This window comes from Hippocampus comes, unplaced genomic scaffold, assembly GCF_001891065.2.
Source record: "Hippocampus comes isolate QL1 unplaced genomic scaffold, H_comes_QL1_v1.1 scaffold9, whole genome shotgun sequence".
NCBI classification, from domain to species: domain Eukaryota; kingdom Metazoa; phylum Chordata; class Actinopteri; order Syngnathiformes; family Syngnathidae; genus Hippocampus; species Hippocampus comes.
Window position 1 is genome coordinate 5,121,366 of NW_017805275.1, and position 14,710 is coordinate 5,136,075.

The following is a 14,710-nucleotide window of genomic DNA, read 5'->3' on the forward strand; positions in this document are numbered from 1 at the left end:
CGATGGTGTGGCAATCCGGTAGCCAAACAAACAACGGGCAGACCGGGGTCGCGCTCTAGAGATGGCTTTTCTGGCAATCACAGTCGTTCCCTCTGCTTATCTCGACTCAAAATGCTTCTCTTTGTTCTTATTTTTCCCCCCCCCCCCCCCCCCACCCCCCCCACACACACACAACCGCAGAGTGCTTCAAGCAGACACTCAGTCACAAGCCATTCTATTGTTTTGAATTTGAAACAAGGGATCATTTTTGCCCGCTTTTTGAGGTCTTTAAAATGTCAGAACTTCCTTAATTCTCAACATATTGACAAATTTAAACACTGTTCTGTTGTTTTTTTCAAGCTCTGTTCGGTGAAATTGGTCTAAAATAATGTCACAAACAGTTCCGAGTATGTGTTCACTGTGATGGGTTAACATTTTTGGGTCATATCCACCTATGTACATGATCAACAAAAAGCTGATTTTTCTTCTTCTTCTAATGGAATATTGAATACTCTCTCAAACGACTCTCCATAGTAGTAGTAGTTGTAGCAGAACCATAAAAAGTGTTCTCTAGTCCTGTACAGTGCTTCGTAGTCTTGATCGGCGTTTCGTCCACGATGTGCAAACGTTGACTTTGCCCCCCTATTGAGTGGGCGTGTTTTGGGCGCTCCGTGGCCACGTTATCCGCTCCTGGTTTTGCCTCTCCTCTCTCAGCCTTTGGCGGTCTTAGTACCTTCTCTGTCTCAAGCTGCACTTCAGCATTGCTGCGCAAGCAGATGTTCTCTCGCTGAGGCCAATTATTACCATTTCTCGCCTTTTGGCCACATCGCTCGCTCGACGGCTGTCAAGTGGGGAGAAAGTGTGTCCCTTCTTCTCTCTCTCTCTCTCTCTCTCTCTCTCTCTCTCTCTCTCTCTCTCTCTCTCTCTCTCTCTGTCAGCGCGGCATTATTTTCATTTATTTATTTTTTCCGAGTGAGGGAGATGACAGCGTCACTTTTGGAACAAAACAAGGCAGATTTCCGCGGGTGCGGGAAGGCATCATTTGATGTACCACACCAGTGAGTCGTTGTTGCGAGCAACCGGAGACGCGCGAGGATGGCCGCCCACTACATGTGCTGAGGGACACGTTTCGGCGTCATTTGAAAAGTGCTTGTCGCCACACACTCTGAACGTTTAACGACCACCCTTCATTTCTTGTGAAACTTGATTTAAAAAAAAGACGAATATGCCCTTTCTTGTGGGCCACTTTGTCCGCTGTGGACTCTGCGCGAAGCTTCTTGTGCTTTGGCTCAGCTTCGTCGGCGTCACCTGCACCGGTAAGTTCCTCTCTGAATTTATTTGAGTTAGCGGAGGCTAAGTGCAAGTAAGTGTCAACTTCATCATGTCTTTGCATGTGGAAGCGGCGCCGTGTGTTGGAACACGAGGGTCGTCGTTATATTCTTCCGCCGTCGCCCTCAAGGTTACAAGGAGAGGCTTTCGCGTGCTGACACGCTTCAAACTTGACGCACGTCCCCCCAGCACGCAACGTTGCCGTTTTAACGTGGTGATGAATTGCAATCGCGTTGCACGCTTCGTTTCCTTCCACGAGTTGTAGCTCAAAATGTGACAAAATTGTCCAATGACGTTTGAACCGGATGGGTCGATCTTGTATAATGGATGACAATGCACAGTGACACGATGCTCCTTTATACTGTCACATAAACAACCTTTCCTCCAGTAAATGTGCAATAGCAGCTGGCTTATATGGGGAGACATGCCGAGCCTGTTTCACTCCACGCACCGGCTGCAACACGGATGTCCCACAAAGCATTCACGACTCCATCCTGCTGCATTTGCAGCACGTTGACAGCTTTACGGAGTTGGGAAAGCATCGACTCGCACTGATGAATTGCGTTTTATTGGGCTTGCGTCTTGGCCACGCGCTGCCGCGCGCATGCAAATGTGCTTTCATGGACAAAACTGTTGGGTTGGTGTAGCCCGAATGGGGGTCTTTCATCTTAAAAATAATTTAAATTTGACCGTCATGTATTTTTTATTAGTCCCCTGTGAAAACGGAGGTCACAAACAGTGTCTTTAAAGTGAGGTGGAATTCTGTATCCAAAATTAAAAATGACAAAAGAATGAAGGTGTTGGAGACACATGAACGACACCTTTTTTGACTTGCTCAATAGCACCTACAATGTGTCTCGAATCGACTTGAGATCTACTTTGCCAGCCATTCATTTGATTCTCTTTCGAATAGGAATCGACCATCTTGATTGGACAAAGAATATGCATTATTATTATGACTGTTTACTGTGTTATAGATTACAGGGTTGGGTCTAGACAGGCATGTATGAGGGAGCAGCCACAAATCTTGAGGCAGCGTTGTGCTCCGGCACCTTTTACCACGTCTAACTGACAAATTAACTCACTTGGATGCAGGTACACGAAACAAGTGCCTTATAAACCACTGTGGTCTCAAAGGCTTGGCACACTTATTTTATCGTTGTTATTCTTGTTAGATTCACCATAGATGAACAATGCTCTCTCCCAATGCTGTGACACGTGACGGGCCAGTGGGCGCACACACCCTGTTTTAGGAGAATAGGCTACTGTACAGCTAAGCCACTCGAAGAATTTGGTTATATGGTTTTGGTTGTTCTTGTTGTTGTTGACTGAACAAATGCAAATGGTCAAGAACATTTATAACTCTTGTTCTTATTATGTTCGTAGCAATTAACTACGTCACTAGACAAATCATTATGAACAAGTTTAACAAAGCTCATTTGCTTCGCTTTGAAGTGGAGCGGAGGAGAGGGGGATGAGATCATAAAAAAAATATGTGAATATATATATTTGGTGGGAGATTTAGTTTGTGGGGTCACAGTATTTACTTGAGCGGGCCAGGCCCCCTCTAGCCCCTGCCTAGACCCAGCCCTGATTACAGTAAGTCCCATTCAGTTTGTCTGAGGCCTGTGACGAGAAAATCCTTTCAAAGCCAGCTACTCACAAATGTTTTTACAATGCACAGTCTGAAAGCCGGTGGTGTGTGTCCAAGAACAAGATTTCACTTGTTCCCAACTGCGAACCTTGGTTTGGGCTGAAGACAAAGATGTGAAAGTGGTGTAATTGTCTTGCTTCAGGGCACAGAGATGATGAATTAGGCGGCTTTTCCTCTTGCGTCAATTGGTGTTTAATTATGAATATATTAGGGCTAAATCAACATGCATACCTCAGGGACCACATCTACCAATCTAAGGGACAGCATGAGTGCAGTTGTACGTTCTTTGGATGCTTTTCATTTGAATTGTTTCGTATATGGGTGGCACGATCCTGTTTGCTCGCGTAATTCCTCTTTGGCTCATTTTCATGTGATTCTTTTTTACTCACATTCTGAGCTTTTGTCACTGTCCAAAGACGTGAAGCTTAAGGTCAGGTAGAGTCTCTAAAATCCCGCAGGAGTGACAAGATTTGACTTTGATACTCTTTCTTTGCACTGTGATCGACGAGTAAGCCATTCAAGGGTGTTTTTTTTCCTTCCACTCGATGCTTCTAAGGATGTGCTCCTGTGTGTTTCCTGTGGATGGAAACGGAATTTAACGTCAGTTAGATCCTCTCCCTCACCTGGATCAGATTTCTGGGCACACTGTCCCGAGTGTCTGTCAATCTCTGTCACATATTAGGTCAACGCGAGCATGTGTTCTCCCAACAGACTTCTTTTATAGGACGGGACGAGAGCCAGAAATGGATCGCAGGTAATATAGTAGCCAATTCTTCCTACATCAGGACAGGGACAGTCTCCACTAAGATCAGTCAAACCGATCCTGTGAGAGACAGGGCTGCTGAGTCGACGCTCGGCCGTATCAAAAGCCGGCTTGTCTTTTTTCTTTTGCCGAGAAAAATAAGTCAGTCACTAATAAAGGTAGGCCTGTCAGTCTGGATTTTAGCTAGCCCAGCACTTTTTCTTTGGCGCTGTTGTCAGAGGGTATACACTTTGAGCTTCAGGAACAAAGTGCTGCACTGCTTCACGAGGCTGTGCACAACATTTGATGCCTTCAGTATGCAAAGTGTGCATGTCAGTTTTGAAAGTTTTCACATGGATTTGCTTGCATGCACGTGTGGTCATGTTCTTTTTACATGCTGTGGTAGCGCAAAGGCCAGCCGCAATCTGTGACTCTCTTGGACCTCTGATTTGGCTAGATAGACTTTGTAATTTGTCAGGGAAGTTCCAGGCTGACTTTGAAAATAAAACTTCGATTGAATTGATTACGAAGTGCAACCTCAGTTCACCAACGGCCCTCTTCATGAATCGATTCACGTCCTTTTTTTTTTTAGGTTCACGAAGAAAGATTCAATCTGCCTACAGTCAAAGCATGTCACATCAAATTCTCATTTGTGCTTTTTCTTTCACAGCATCATCATGGTTCATCCCATGCGTCATGTACTTCACATACAGATGTCTATCTATTAGAGCTGCTTCTAACGATTGTTTTAATAATCGATTGTGTTGCTTACTTTGTCGATTTTTTTTTTTTCACAAAAATTGCATCATTTCAAATTTACACTGATTTACACTGCACAAAAATGCACAAAATGAATTAAGATTGAGCCACAGGTCAGAAACATGTCAGAAAATTGGCAAAAATGTTGGTTATTGCTTTCTAAAGTACAAGCCAAGGTCTGAGTTTGATTTAACACAAGGATAATCAGTGTTATATCAGGCAGGACAACAAAAATAAGAGCATCGTTGCTGTTGGGAAGCTGCCATTGTGAATGTTCGTATGATTTTAAATGAACTGCTGTCTTATCAATTATAAAAATAGTTATTTATTTGAAAATCAATTAGTTGTCGCTCAATCAATCATGCACCTTTTTTCTCTTCAAAGTTAGCCCTCAGTATTCAAAAAAGTGAAAATGCAAGTGATTGAGCTATTAGAAAGCCCTGGAAAGTAGACCTGAACAATTAATCCAATTCAAATCGAGACTAGTGAAATGCAATTTTCAAATCACAAGGCTGCAATTTGGGAAAGAAACAGGGAGAGTGAAATATTCATTTGGGTCTCACTTGAAAGTTTAATACTTAAGATGGAAGAACAGTCCACATGTTTACCGTATATCTCATTGTTTCATGAAAGATAAAACAAATTGTGAAGTGATAAAGCCACAGATTTGTTTGCATTATTGCTGTAAAATGACATACTGATGTGCAGGCCACACTTGTTAGTAGAATTGGTGAAGTTGTCGTAGTGAACACTGAAAAGACTGCAAGTCAAAGTGTTTTTAATCAGCTGTGATTGAAATAGGTAAAAAAAAAAAACTTTGCATATTAATTAATGGGTAATTTTCCCTCATTTTCGCCTAATCTAGACGAGCAAAACATAATGTTTATTGTAATACAGATTTAATCTATTGCTTGTTTGTTTAAAAAAAATACGTGTGAAGACGACCTTGAGCAAATAATTGTGTATTAAATCGCAGTCGCAACATCAAGGAAAGAGAATCACAACTGGAATATTTTTCAAAGTCCTTGGCCCTTCCAGAAAGTGCTGGTTCCGCGGCTTGGCGAGCGGCCACAGCGCCGCCTGAGCTGTGGGGCAGGGGCGTTGCTCGGTGGGAGACTTCCGACCCAGCGCCGGCTGTGTTTGCAGGTGGTTTGGTCCGCAGCGGGAACAGATGATTTATTTTCCAGTCAATTTAATTGGAAAATTGCCTCGGTTTCTTGTGTTTGGTTTCTGCGTACAAACTGCCACCTCCGTTCAACGGCCATTAACAATCATACAAGTAGAAGCACAAGTTAAGATAGATGCACTCTTGTCTTGTTTTAAAACCATCACTGCTGTTTCGCATGTAATTGTCATAATACGTTTTACAGCAATGTACAGTTAAGATTTCCCTGATCCTGTTGCTTTTCGCACAGTCACTCATCTCAACTTGGAACTTGCCTCTTGACTTTCAGTTCACATAAAAACGGCAGCAAGTCATCCAAGGTAAAAGATGGCTTTTGCTTTGCAACACACACACACACACACACACACACACACACACACACACACACACACACACACACACACACACACACACACACAGACACCATGAGAAGAGTGTTGCCAAGTAATTGTTGTCTGGAAGGAGCATGGGAATCGGACTCCATTTCCACAGGGTGTACGTTTTGTGATGATGCAAGCACGTGGCGATGCAGTGACACCAGGCAGAAATATATTGCATAATCCTGTCACTTGCTCATGGCCATTCTCTTCTGATGCAAAGATTTCTTTTGCCAGACGTCTTTCTTTGGATGAATGTGATTCATCCCAGTGTTGTCTTTCTTGCTGCCAGTTTGTATCTCCTCATCGTAACATTATGTATTTCGGGGTGGGGGGCGGGGGGGGTTGCTTCTGGTTGATATCATTTTAAAATCAATTGTGTTGCTGTCTCATGGCTAATGCATGGCATCCCACAAACATCAAGAAAAATAGCACTGTCTAAAGTATTGTATTGGTTAAAAACATACCTTATTAAAAGAATCAAATAGAATTGGAAGACATTTGTGTGTCATGATTTCATGCTTTCTTGTCAATGGACATTGTGCAGCTCCTTGTGGTGTGTAAACAATGGTCAGTGTAAAGCACAAAGAAGATGATAATATTTTCTTTCTGCACTGTTTGTGTTTTCTTTGAAAGCTAACAACTCCAGAAACATCAATGCTCATTTCATGACCCCAGTCGCTAAAGTTAGCATTAGCTAGCGGGCTTTTGTGCAGCAGTTACTAAGTATCTTCTGCTTTTCCTTAACGGCTTGTGTGGTTAGGGGTCGCCACAGCATGTCATATTTTTAAATTTAAGATTACAGTAACTTCTGTCTCCTTTTCTTACACCACCTGGCCTGATGTCTTCGCCAACGAGATCTGGCAACCTTACCTTAGGTCTTTCTCTCGCTCTCTTGCCTGGCGGCACCATCCTCACCATCCTTCTACCAACATACTCACTATCTCTCTCGTCTGAACGTGTCCAAACCATCCGAGAGTCTTAGAAGGCAACTAACTTACTCACAACTGTACTGCACGTTATATATTTATTAATTTTTTATTAATTTTTTTTCATGCATCCAGAAGAGTGATGCACTGAGGCAGGGATTTGTTCTCCTTAACTGCCGGATTTGACAGAATAAATTGGGATGTACCTGTGCCGAAATTTTTAGAGGTCGAAAGTAATACTTTCAGAGTGTTGTGTAAAATTAAAACTATCGACTTCATCGGAAGCACAAGTTCTTTTTGATTTTATCCTTGTGCTGTTTATAGGATCAGATATGAGAAATGAGCAATATTATAATGAAAGCAGGAAGAGGTTTGCTTCTGTGCAGGTCAAAGATGATCAAACTGGTTGTGTTTATTGATTCGACTTCTTCATATTAATTTAGTGTGTTGACAGCCCCAATATAAGTGTTCCTGCTTCTTGCCGCACGCAAAAATGGAAGTTAACGCGTGTGTGTGTGGATTTGCTGTGATTAATGGGTGCAGAGATGATAGTCCCCCACAAATGAATAAGCGGTAAACAGTGCGTGTCATCACAGGTCAGCTTGAAACAAAAGAGAAACACGCTCCAGTTGGTGACAACTACTCAGGTACTTTATATCTTTAACCGAGCGATGTCCCTGTGCTTATCATTGCCGAATGGCGGTCTTGAGGAGTTAAGAAAGGACATTACCGAGGTTGCATGGAGGATGAAGCCTTCAGAGGCGTGGCGTTATTTTCCACCGTATATGCAGAGGCCTTGCAAAAGCGCTACATCTGTCAAATGCTGCCCTTTGTGTTTCAGTTACTCCATTCCTATTACTCAAGTTCATGTGCGAAGGTTGAGATCCTGACTTGATCCATTTCCCCCCCTGAAATGCACCGCATCATTATAGGTTTGTACTTGTGTGTGTGTGTGTGTGTGTGTGTGTGTGTGTGTGTGTGTGTGTGTGTGTGTGTGTGTTTTTGTCTACCTGCCTGGTGTTGCATTGACTTCTGAGCTCTGACCTCTGATGCGGAATGAGATGGCCCTGCGCCTCAATCGCAAGCAAGTGATAAAATAGAGCCACGGTCACAATTTAGGAAGTCACATTATTGTCTGCCCCTGTTAAAGTGTTTGTACTTGCTCCCGTCATCCAGGAAGGGTGGCAAACTAAAGTAGCCTCTCCTTGGTGAAAATAGTCCTCGGCGGACCACGCTGTAAATTAGGGCTGAACAATTTATCACATTCAGTTCATCATCGCAATATAGCAGAATGCAATTTTCAAATCGCATTTGGTTTGTCGGTCGGCTTTATTGTGTATTCATTTATGTAAGGTCAAGATGAGTAGATCCAACTGTTGTCATATTTTACATTTTACAAGATGAAATAGAATCACTCCATTCAGTTGTGTCTCCGAAATGTTCTCGCCGTCACACAAATGTGCCTGAGATGTTTTGGTTGGGCTTTAGTTTTATATTTGCCGCCATAAACACTTCGCATAGCACACGGTATTCAGTTTGTGTTGTTTAGGTTTTGTTCGATTCTTGAAAAAAGCCCAAGTGTGTTACACAGAACAGAATGGTGCGTTTGTGCGTTTGGAGTTGCTCAGCTTACAGTGCCAGTAGTGCTGGGTTAGATGTTCCTGATGTTCCGACTCTCCCAGTGATCAATAGTCTTGTACAAATGGTTAATTGGCCATCAGTCACTGTCTGCAGAAGTGCTTAGAAACCCGAAGGTGTCTCGGTGCAGCTCATCATAACAACGTGTACGCTCCTCTGGGTGCGCTTCTGGCCTTTCCTTCAGGCCACGCGGCAGCACGGGGAAAGCGGATCTGAATGCAATATGGAGAGCTATAGATTAATAGTTCCTTAGTGAAGCCACCAGGGAGAGATGTGAAAGCCTCCTCCACTTCATCATGCAGTGCAGGCAATGTCTGCACTAGGTAGTGAGGAAAAAAAAAAAAAAAGGCTGAAATGTCCTGAAGGTCAATTGATTCCAACAGGCAGTTATCAGTGTTGTCGTTATTTTTATTTTCCTGCAGCCAAGATGTTTTGGTGGAACTGATGACTCCCTGACTCTATACCAGGGGTGGCCAACCAGTCAGAGACGAAGAGCCAATTTAATTTTTTTACTGTGTGACTACAAAGAGCCACAACATACCCTTCCTCCCGGACGCGCGTGCACACACACGCACGCATGCACACACACACACACACACACACACACACACACTTTTTTGGCCAAAGATCGACTTTTGAAGCGACCAATTTCTCACGGACGACCCGATCGCGCACGTGCAAGCATACACACACACACACACACACACACACACACACAGACATGTGCGCTCGCACTCACGCGGGTGCCCACCAGTGCGATCACCCACATATGCACGCACACCACGATGAGCAACAGTCGGAACGGGCCGAAAATGAATGAAAGCTAAAGATACAAACACACAAATCTTTTTTTTCCTCACCCATTTCCTCCTCCCACCCCTTGCGGTCGACTTGGGACCAGTTCGCTGGCTCCCGGTCTATTCTGATCGACGTATTGGGCACCCCTGCCTTAAAATCAGAGATAATTCGCTGACTCGCTCAGCGCTTAGCGCCGTTGTTTGTGCATGAGCGGTAATGCAGTCATCTGATTGGTTGCCCTCTATGTCAATCAAGTAACGGGATTGATGATAGGCTGACGTAGTACGTTGTGTGAAGTTAGCGCCTTGTTTGAATGGCATCGCCACTGCCGAGGCATTTTCGACGCTTGTCGTGTGAGAGGCCGGAAGCCGCATTGAACCAGCCAAAGAGCCGCATGCGGCTCGCGAGCCGCGGATTGGCCACCCCTGCTCTATACCATACCCATAAGATCAGTCTCAAAGGAAGATATTCCACATATTGTTAACAAGGCAAATTAATGCATCAAGAACATGACAGAAACACTGCAATTATGCTGCCACCTCAACCTTGACGAAAAATACTCCTTCCAATTGTGGAGCTGATCGGTGTGCTTCCCCTTATGAAGCAGGTCAAAATGTATGAAACATTATTAGAAAACTCAGCTTAGAGCTTTATTGTGCCGGGTTTTGATTGGCAAGGGTATCTTAAGGGAGATCTGTCGCCGCCTGACCCCGAATTTGTCATATTGAAGTGATTTTGGTGACGAGACAGGAGGCACAATGACCTTTTCTAATTATGTCTACGTGTGCAGGCACTGATGCCTTAGGGAAGCCAATTCAACTGAGTCAACAGAGCACTGACCCCAAGAGCACATTAAAGCCTATCCAGCATGTTTTGCTATGTGAGGTTTGAGGGGGTTGGTTTAAGAGCCTGTAAAGTGACAAAAAAAAGGGCTTGTCAATTTGACACGCTACCACGAAGAGTATTAAGATAAGATAAGAAAACTTTATTTGTCTCACAATTGAGACATTTGCAATTTATGAACAAGCTTGCTAAATTCAAATGAAGAAAAACAATAGGCAAGTGTATAACATAAAACTCCAAAATTATTTTAAAAAATGGAAGCTGCCTTCCACCTGCAGAATTGTGTGGGCATGTCATCTGAAGCCGACCTTCACCTGTCAATCAAGTCCATGCCTGCTCCTCCGGGCTCATTCACGGGCCACAGAGACATTGGAGACAATTTTCCCCTCCTTTGACTCTGTTGCAATTCAGCCGGCCGATGGCAGAGTTGTGGCCGACCGTGGTGCACTGTCAGGCTGCCAAAGCAACGCGATGAGCAGATTCCCCTTGATGATTGAAAAAAAAATACAAATAAAATGATTCACCTTCACGTGTCTCGTGACAGTGCTCGGCCAGCGATATGCCTGGGACTTCCACTGCTTGGCATAGATGCGGCAACACCCAAAAACACTTAAGGGGGGATTTTTGTTGGCAAAGCTTGATGGATAACCGCATGCTGTAGTGGTAGAAATGGGCTAAGCAAGCGGCGCTTGTGCTGAATGGCCCCTGGAGTGAAGGCGTATAGTACTTGAGTTGTCGTGCAGGGCACACTCATGCCAGTCGCCCAAACGCGTGACCGCTCCCTATTTTAGCCTCGTCCAAAAATTCCACGCAACAGAGATGGTGAATAAATGTTTAATGCTCCTTTGTACATCTTGACAAGATGATAATTCAGTCCTAAATTGTTGTCACATTCTTCAACACTCATCTTGAAACATGTTTAATGTATTAAATAAAAAATCTGAAAAATGCCTTTTAATTTGGTATTCATTCAACATCATTAGTTTATTTTTTTCCTACACCTGTTGAATTAGTAACAAATATGTAAATGGATCTTGTTTCCTTGTTTGTGTGTTTGTTTCCTTCCAAATTAATATGCTGTTCAGATTTGTCTTCCACAAAACATGAAAACATTTATCATTTATCCTTGATGTGGAATGGTGAGGGAGCGGCCTCTTTGATCTATGGAGGTCCTTCTGATATTGTTTTCCCAAAACAAGTCCTTTTTCAGTTTCGTGAAACTAGGTTTTGACATTTCAGATGAAAAATTAGGCAGCAGATTTATTTATTTGTTTTTGGTCAATGCCCTTCGCGGAAAAAAATTGAAGCACAAAGAATGAAGGTAACATACTTGTAGCTGCTATTGGGATCAAGCCGTTGCTATCTGCAAAGTGCCTTGCACTTGATTGAGGCCCCCTCGTTTTAAGTCCGCACTGGCAGCGCATTTATGTTGAATCAAAGTGTACAATTTCCTTCCATGCTTAAAATTCAAGACATCTATAAATCAGCTTTGCTTTTGATAATTACCTGCTGATGTTTGAGCATTCATTTGAGGAAGAATGGAAAAAAAATTGGGAACTTGACTTTTACAATGTGAGCCAATCATTCACGGGGGATAATTACATCCATGGTGGAGATAAAAGTGGTATGCCTCTATCTAGCTGTTTGGTGTATATACATGCGTGTGTATATACGCACGTATCTATGTATGTGCGTACTTGCTTGTAGAATTCAGGCAGTCGTAAATATTTTTATAGCAATCACAAACCTCAATTAATGTTTGCCGTGAAACAACAGCAGAGGCACCCGATGCCAAACACGAGGGAGGGAGCGAGGCAGCAGTGAGGGAGACACACGTCATACACAGCGGGGAAATGGTTTTCAATGCGGTAATGTCGGGGTTTTACCTGGACAAAGACACCCAGGGAAGATTGTCTTTGCAGTCGGCGGAAGCACGATTTCCCAGAGCGAATGACGGCAGTTGCTCCGCAATCACGTTCGAAGTTCCTCATGCTCCTCGTCAGACTTGTATTGTTTACATATGCAAAATACAAGAAAAACACTGCCCCCGATATTTGCATACCACACCCCCAGTCCGGCCCCTCGGCGGTGATTTGATTACTTTTGCCAAGCTTTGAACCACAGACACAATGACACCTTCATGTCTGGTCTGCCACGAATAAGCAAGTCGCAGACTTTGCGGATGACCAATGTTCGCCTGGGCGGGACACTTATTACCAGTTCCCAAACTGTCTTTTGATTTTCTAAAACACTTCGCTCCTAAACTGTTTACTCCCGCTTCCAAGCCGAGTCGAGCCTCCTTACATCTGTTCGCACCCTTGCTTTAATGTGATTACTGTGGACTTCAAAAAGCCCTCCGCCCGAAACGACCGACACCTTGCGCACAGACATTTGGGGGCGCTGAATACCAGAGGCGATTGCTCTTAGACTGCATGGGAAGCTCAGCTTCCTTTAAAATGTCAAAAAGTAAGTGATCAAATATATGTGTGTACGTACAATTGTGTGGACATGTCATTGACTGAATATGCGCTACAACGCGCTCAACCTTTGTTCCGAATCAGCTTCTTATTACTGGTTACGACGTGACTCTCTTCTCATTCATTCCCGCAGCTTCACTTTGCTTTCAACTGTGTGGATGCTGAGCGTCTATAGCGCGGACGCTGGGCATCTAGATAGTTCAGTGTAGGTTGTCCCAATGTATTGAAATGAAACGAGTCATTGGATGAATGCTGGTTTTGTCCCGCCCATCAGACACTCAGTGTCTCTGGGAGTCTATGGACAGTGGGCGTGCAGAAGCTCAGCTGTTCTGCATGATGATTGGATGATCTCGCTGAGGCTGAATCTCTTTTTGATTGACAGCGAAATGAGCCAATCACCGATCTTATGGTGAAGGCATCCTTTTCATTTTTTTTTTTTGAAACGGAACGGAGAGTGGAAATCACGTACAAATAAACGGACACATTTTATGATGTAGGCCGAAATTGAGCTTCCCCTCCTTGACAGACCAGCATCCGCCACTGCTGAATACACTCCAGAACGTCTAGACATGCCCAAATTAAATGAAACTTGAAACATGATATCATTTTGCTTGTAGATTTCTCTATCAAGAAGGTAAGGCCGCAGCAGTATCTGAACATTTGACAGATTACGTGACAAACACAAAGTCATCCTCCATTTATTTTGCATTAAAAAAAAAGTACCTAAACAGGAGCTAGTTGTTGCGCAGATTGTGCAAAAATTGCAACAAAGCAAGGCAGCGCCACCATGTTCCACCTCGTGAACAAACACCTTTTTAATACATCAAACAACATTATAAATTGTGAGAGGTGTTGTCTGAAGACAGACATGATTGACAAGCTAGTATTCCCTATGAGAAAGTCCCTCTGTCTCGGCTTCCTAGGATTGATATTTTCTTATGACAACTCTCTTGAAGCATCCCTATGTTCATTCCTTTCTTTAGTGATTGAGTTTCTTGGTTTGGGTCTGCTGGGGACGGAGTGAGATCAGCGTGACATGTAATGCTAAAGAGGCAAAAAAGACAGACTGGTGCTAATATCAAAAAGGACAGCATGATGTCACCAGCACCACTGTCGAAGTTATTGATATTTTATCCTAATTGGGCACCTGACTAGAGTCATGTTACTGCCTTGGGAGAGCTTTTCCAGACACATTGCGGATTTGTTATTCTTTTGTGAGCGTCTGTTCTGCTCAAATTATTGAGAAGTCTGATTTTGTTCGGTTAGTTTTTCTAACACACCAAAGACAGCCAACGTCTACTCAACAATATACCCGAAAAGAATGTATTTGTTCACTGTGGGAGTCATTGGATAAATGCACGTCGGTGTCCAATTTCAAGCATCGATTTAATGTACATGGGCCTCTGAATGAGCTCTGGTCATACCATGGGCGTCATTAGGCCTATTTTAGGGAGGCTTCAGCCTCCCTAAAAATGTCTTTAGCCCCCCTAAATAATTTCATTGCATTATTTAAAAAAAAGTATTATTTATTTTTCCTGTACTTTTGCTAATATATTGCATCAAATTCAATGTAATGTGGCCATTTTAAATTATATTTCGATAACCTACCATTAGTGTAATCTTAAATCTCCCAGGTTTCCTGAACGCAACAGGGTTTGCGTTAGCATTTGACGTGTCTGTCACCATCGCCACATCAAATGCTAACGCAACAACTGACAGTTCATTGCCGAAAGTCAGGTTGAGTCGACAGCATGGATAGTCGACAGTTTTTTAGAAAGGTAAATTAAGTATTCAATGCATCCATGCTGGTAAAACTAGTGACTATAGTCCGCTAAAATATCTCCAGTAACAGCAGAAACTGCACTGTAACAAGTGTTCACTTTTGGATAAATTAAGGTGGTGCTTAATAAAAATTAAGCAACATTTTATTATTAAATACATAAATAATCATTACACCAACTCTTTGAGGCAACACCTATTGAGATTTTGGCCTATATAAAATAAATAAATAAATAAATAT

The 14,710-nt window shown here is 43.1% G+C and overlaps 1 protein-coding gene across 5 annotated transcripts in view; it reads left to right on the forward strand.

The window, feature by feature from the left end:
- Positions 1 to 895: 895 nt before the first annotated feature.
- The window catches only part of unc5a (unc-5 netrin receptor A), a 178,960-nt gene continuing 165,145 nt past the window's right edge, over positions 896 to 14,710 (forward strand). For all 5 annotated transcript variants that reach the window (XM_019870063.1, XM_019870064.1, XM_019870065.1 and 2 more), the window contains exon 1: positions 896 to 1,295. In XM_019870063.1, the coding sequence (XP_019725622.1) occupies positions 1,205 to 1,295 (91 nt within the window). In that variant the 5' untranslated portion in view covers positions 896 to 1,204. The remainder of the gene's footprint in view (positions 1,296 to 14,710) is intronic.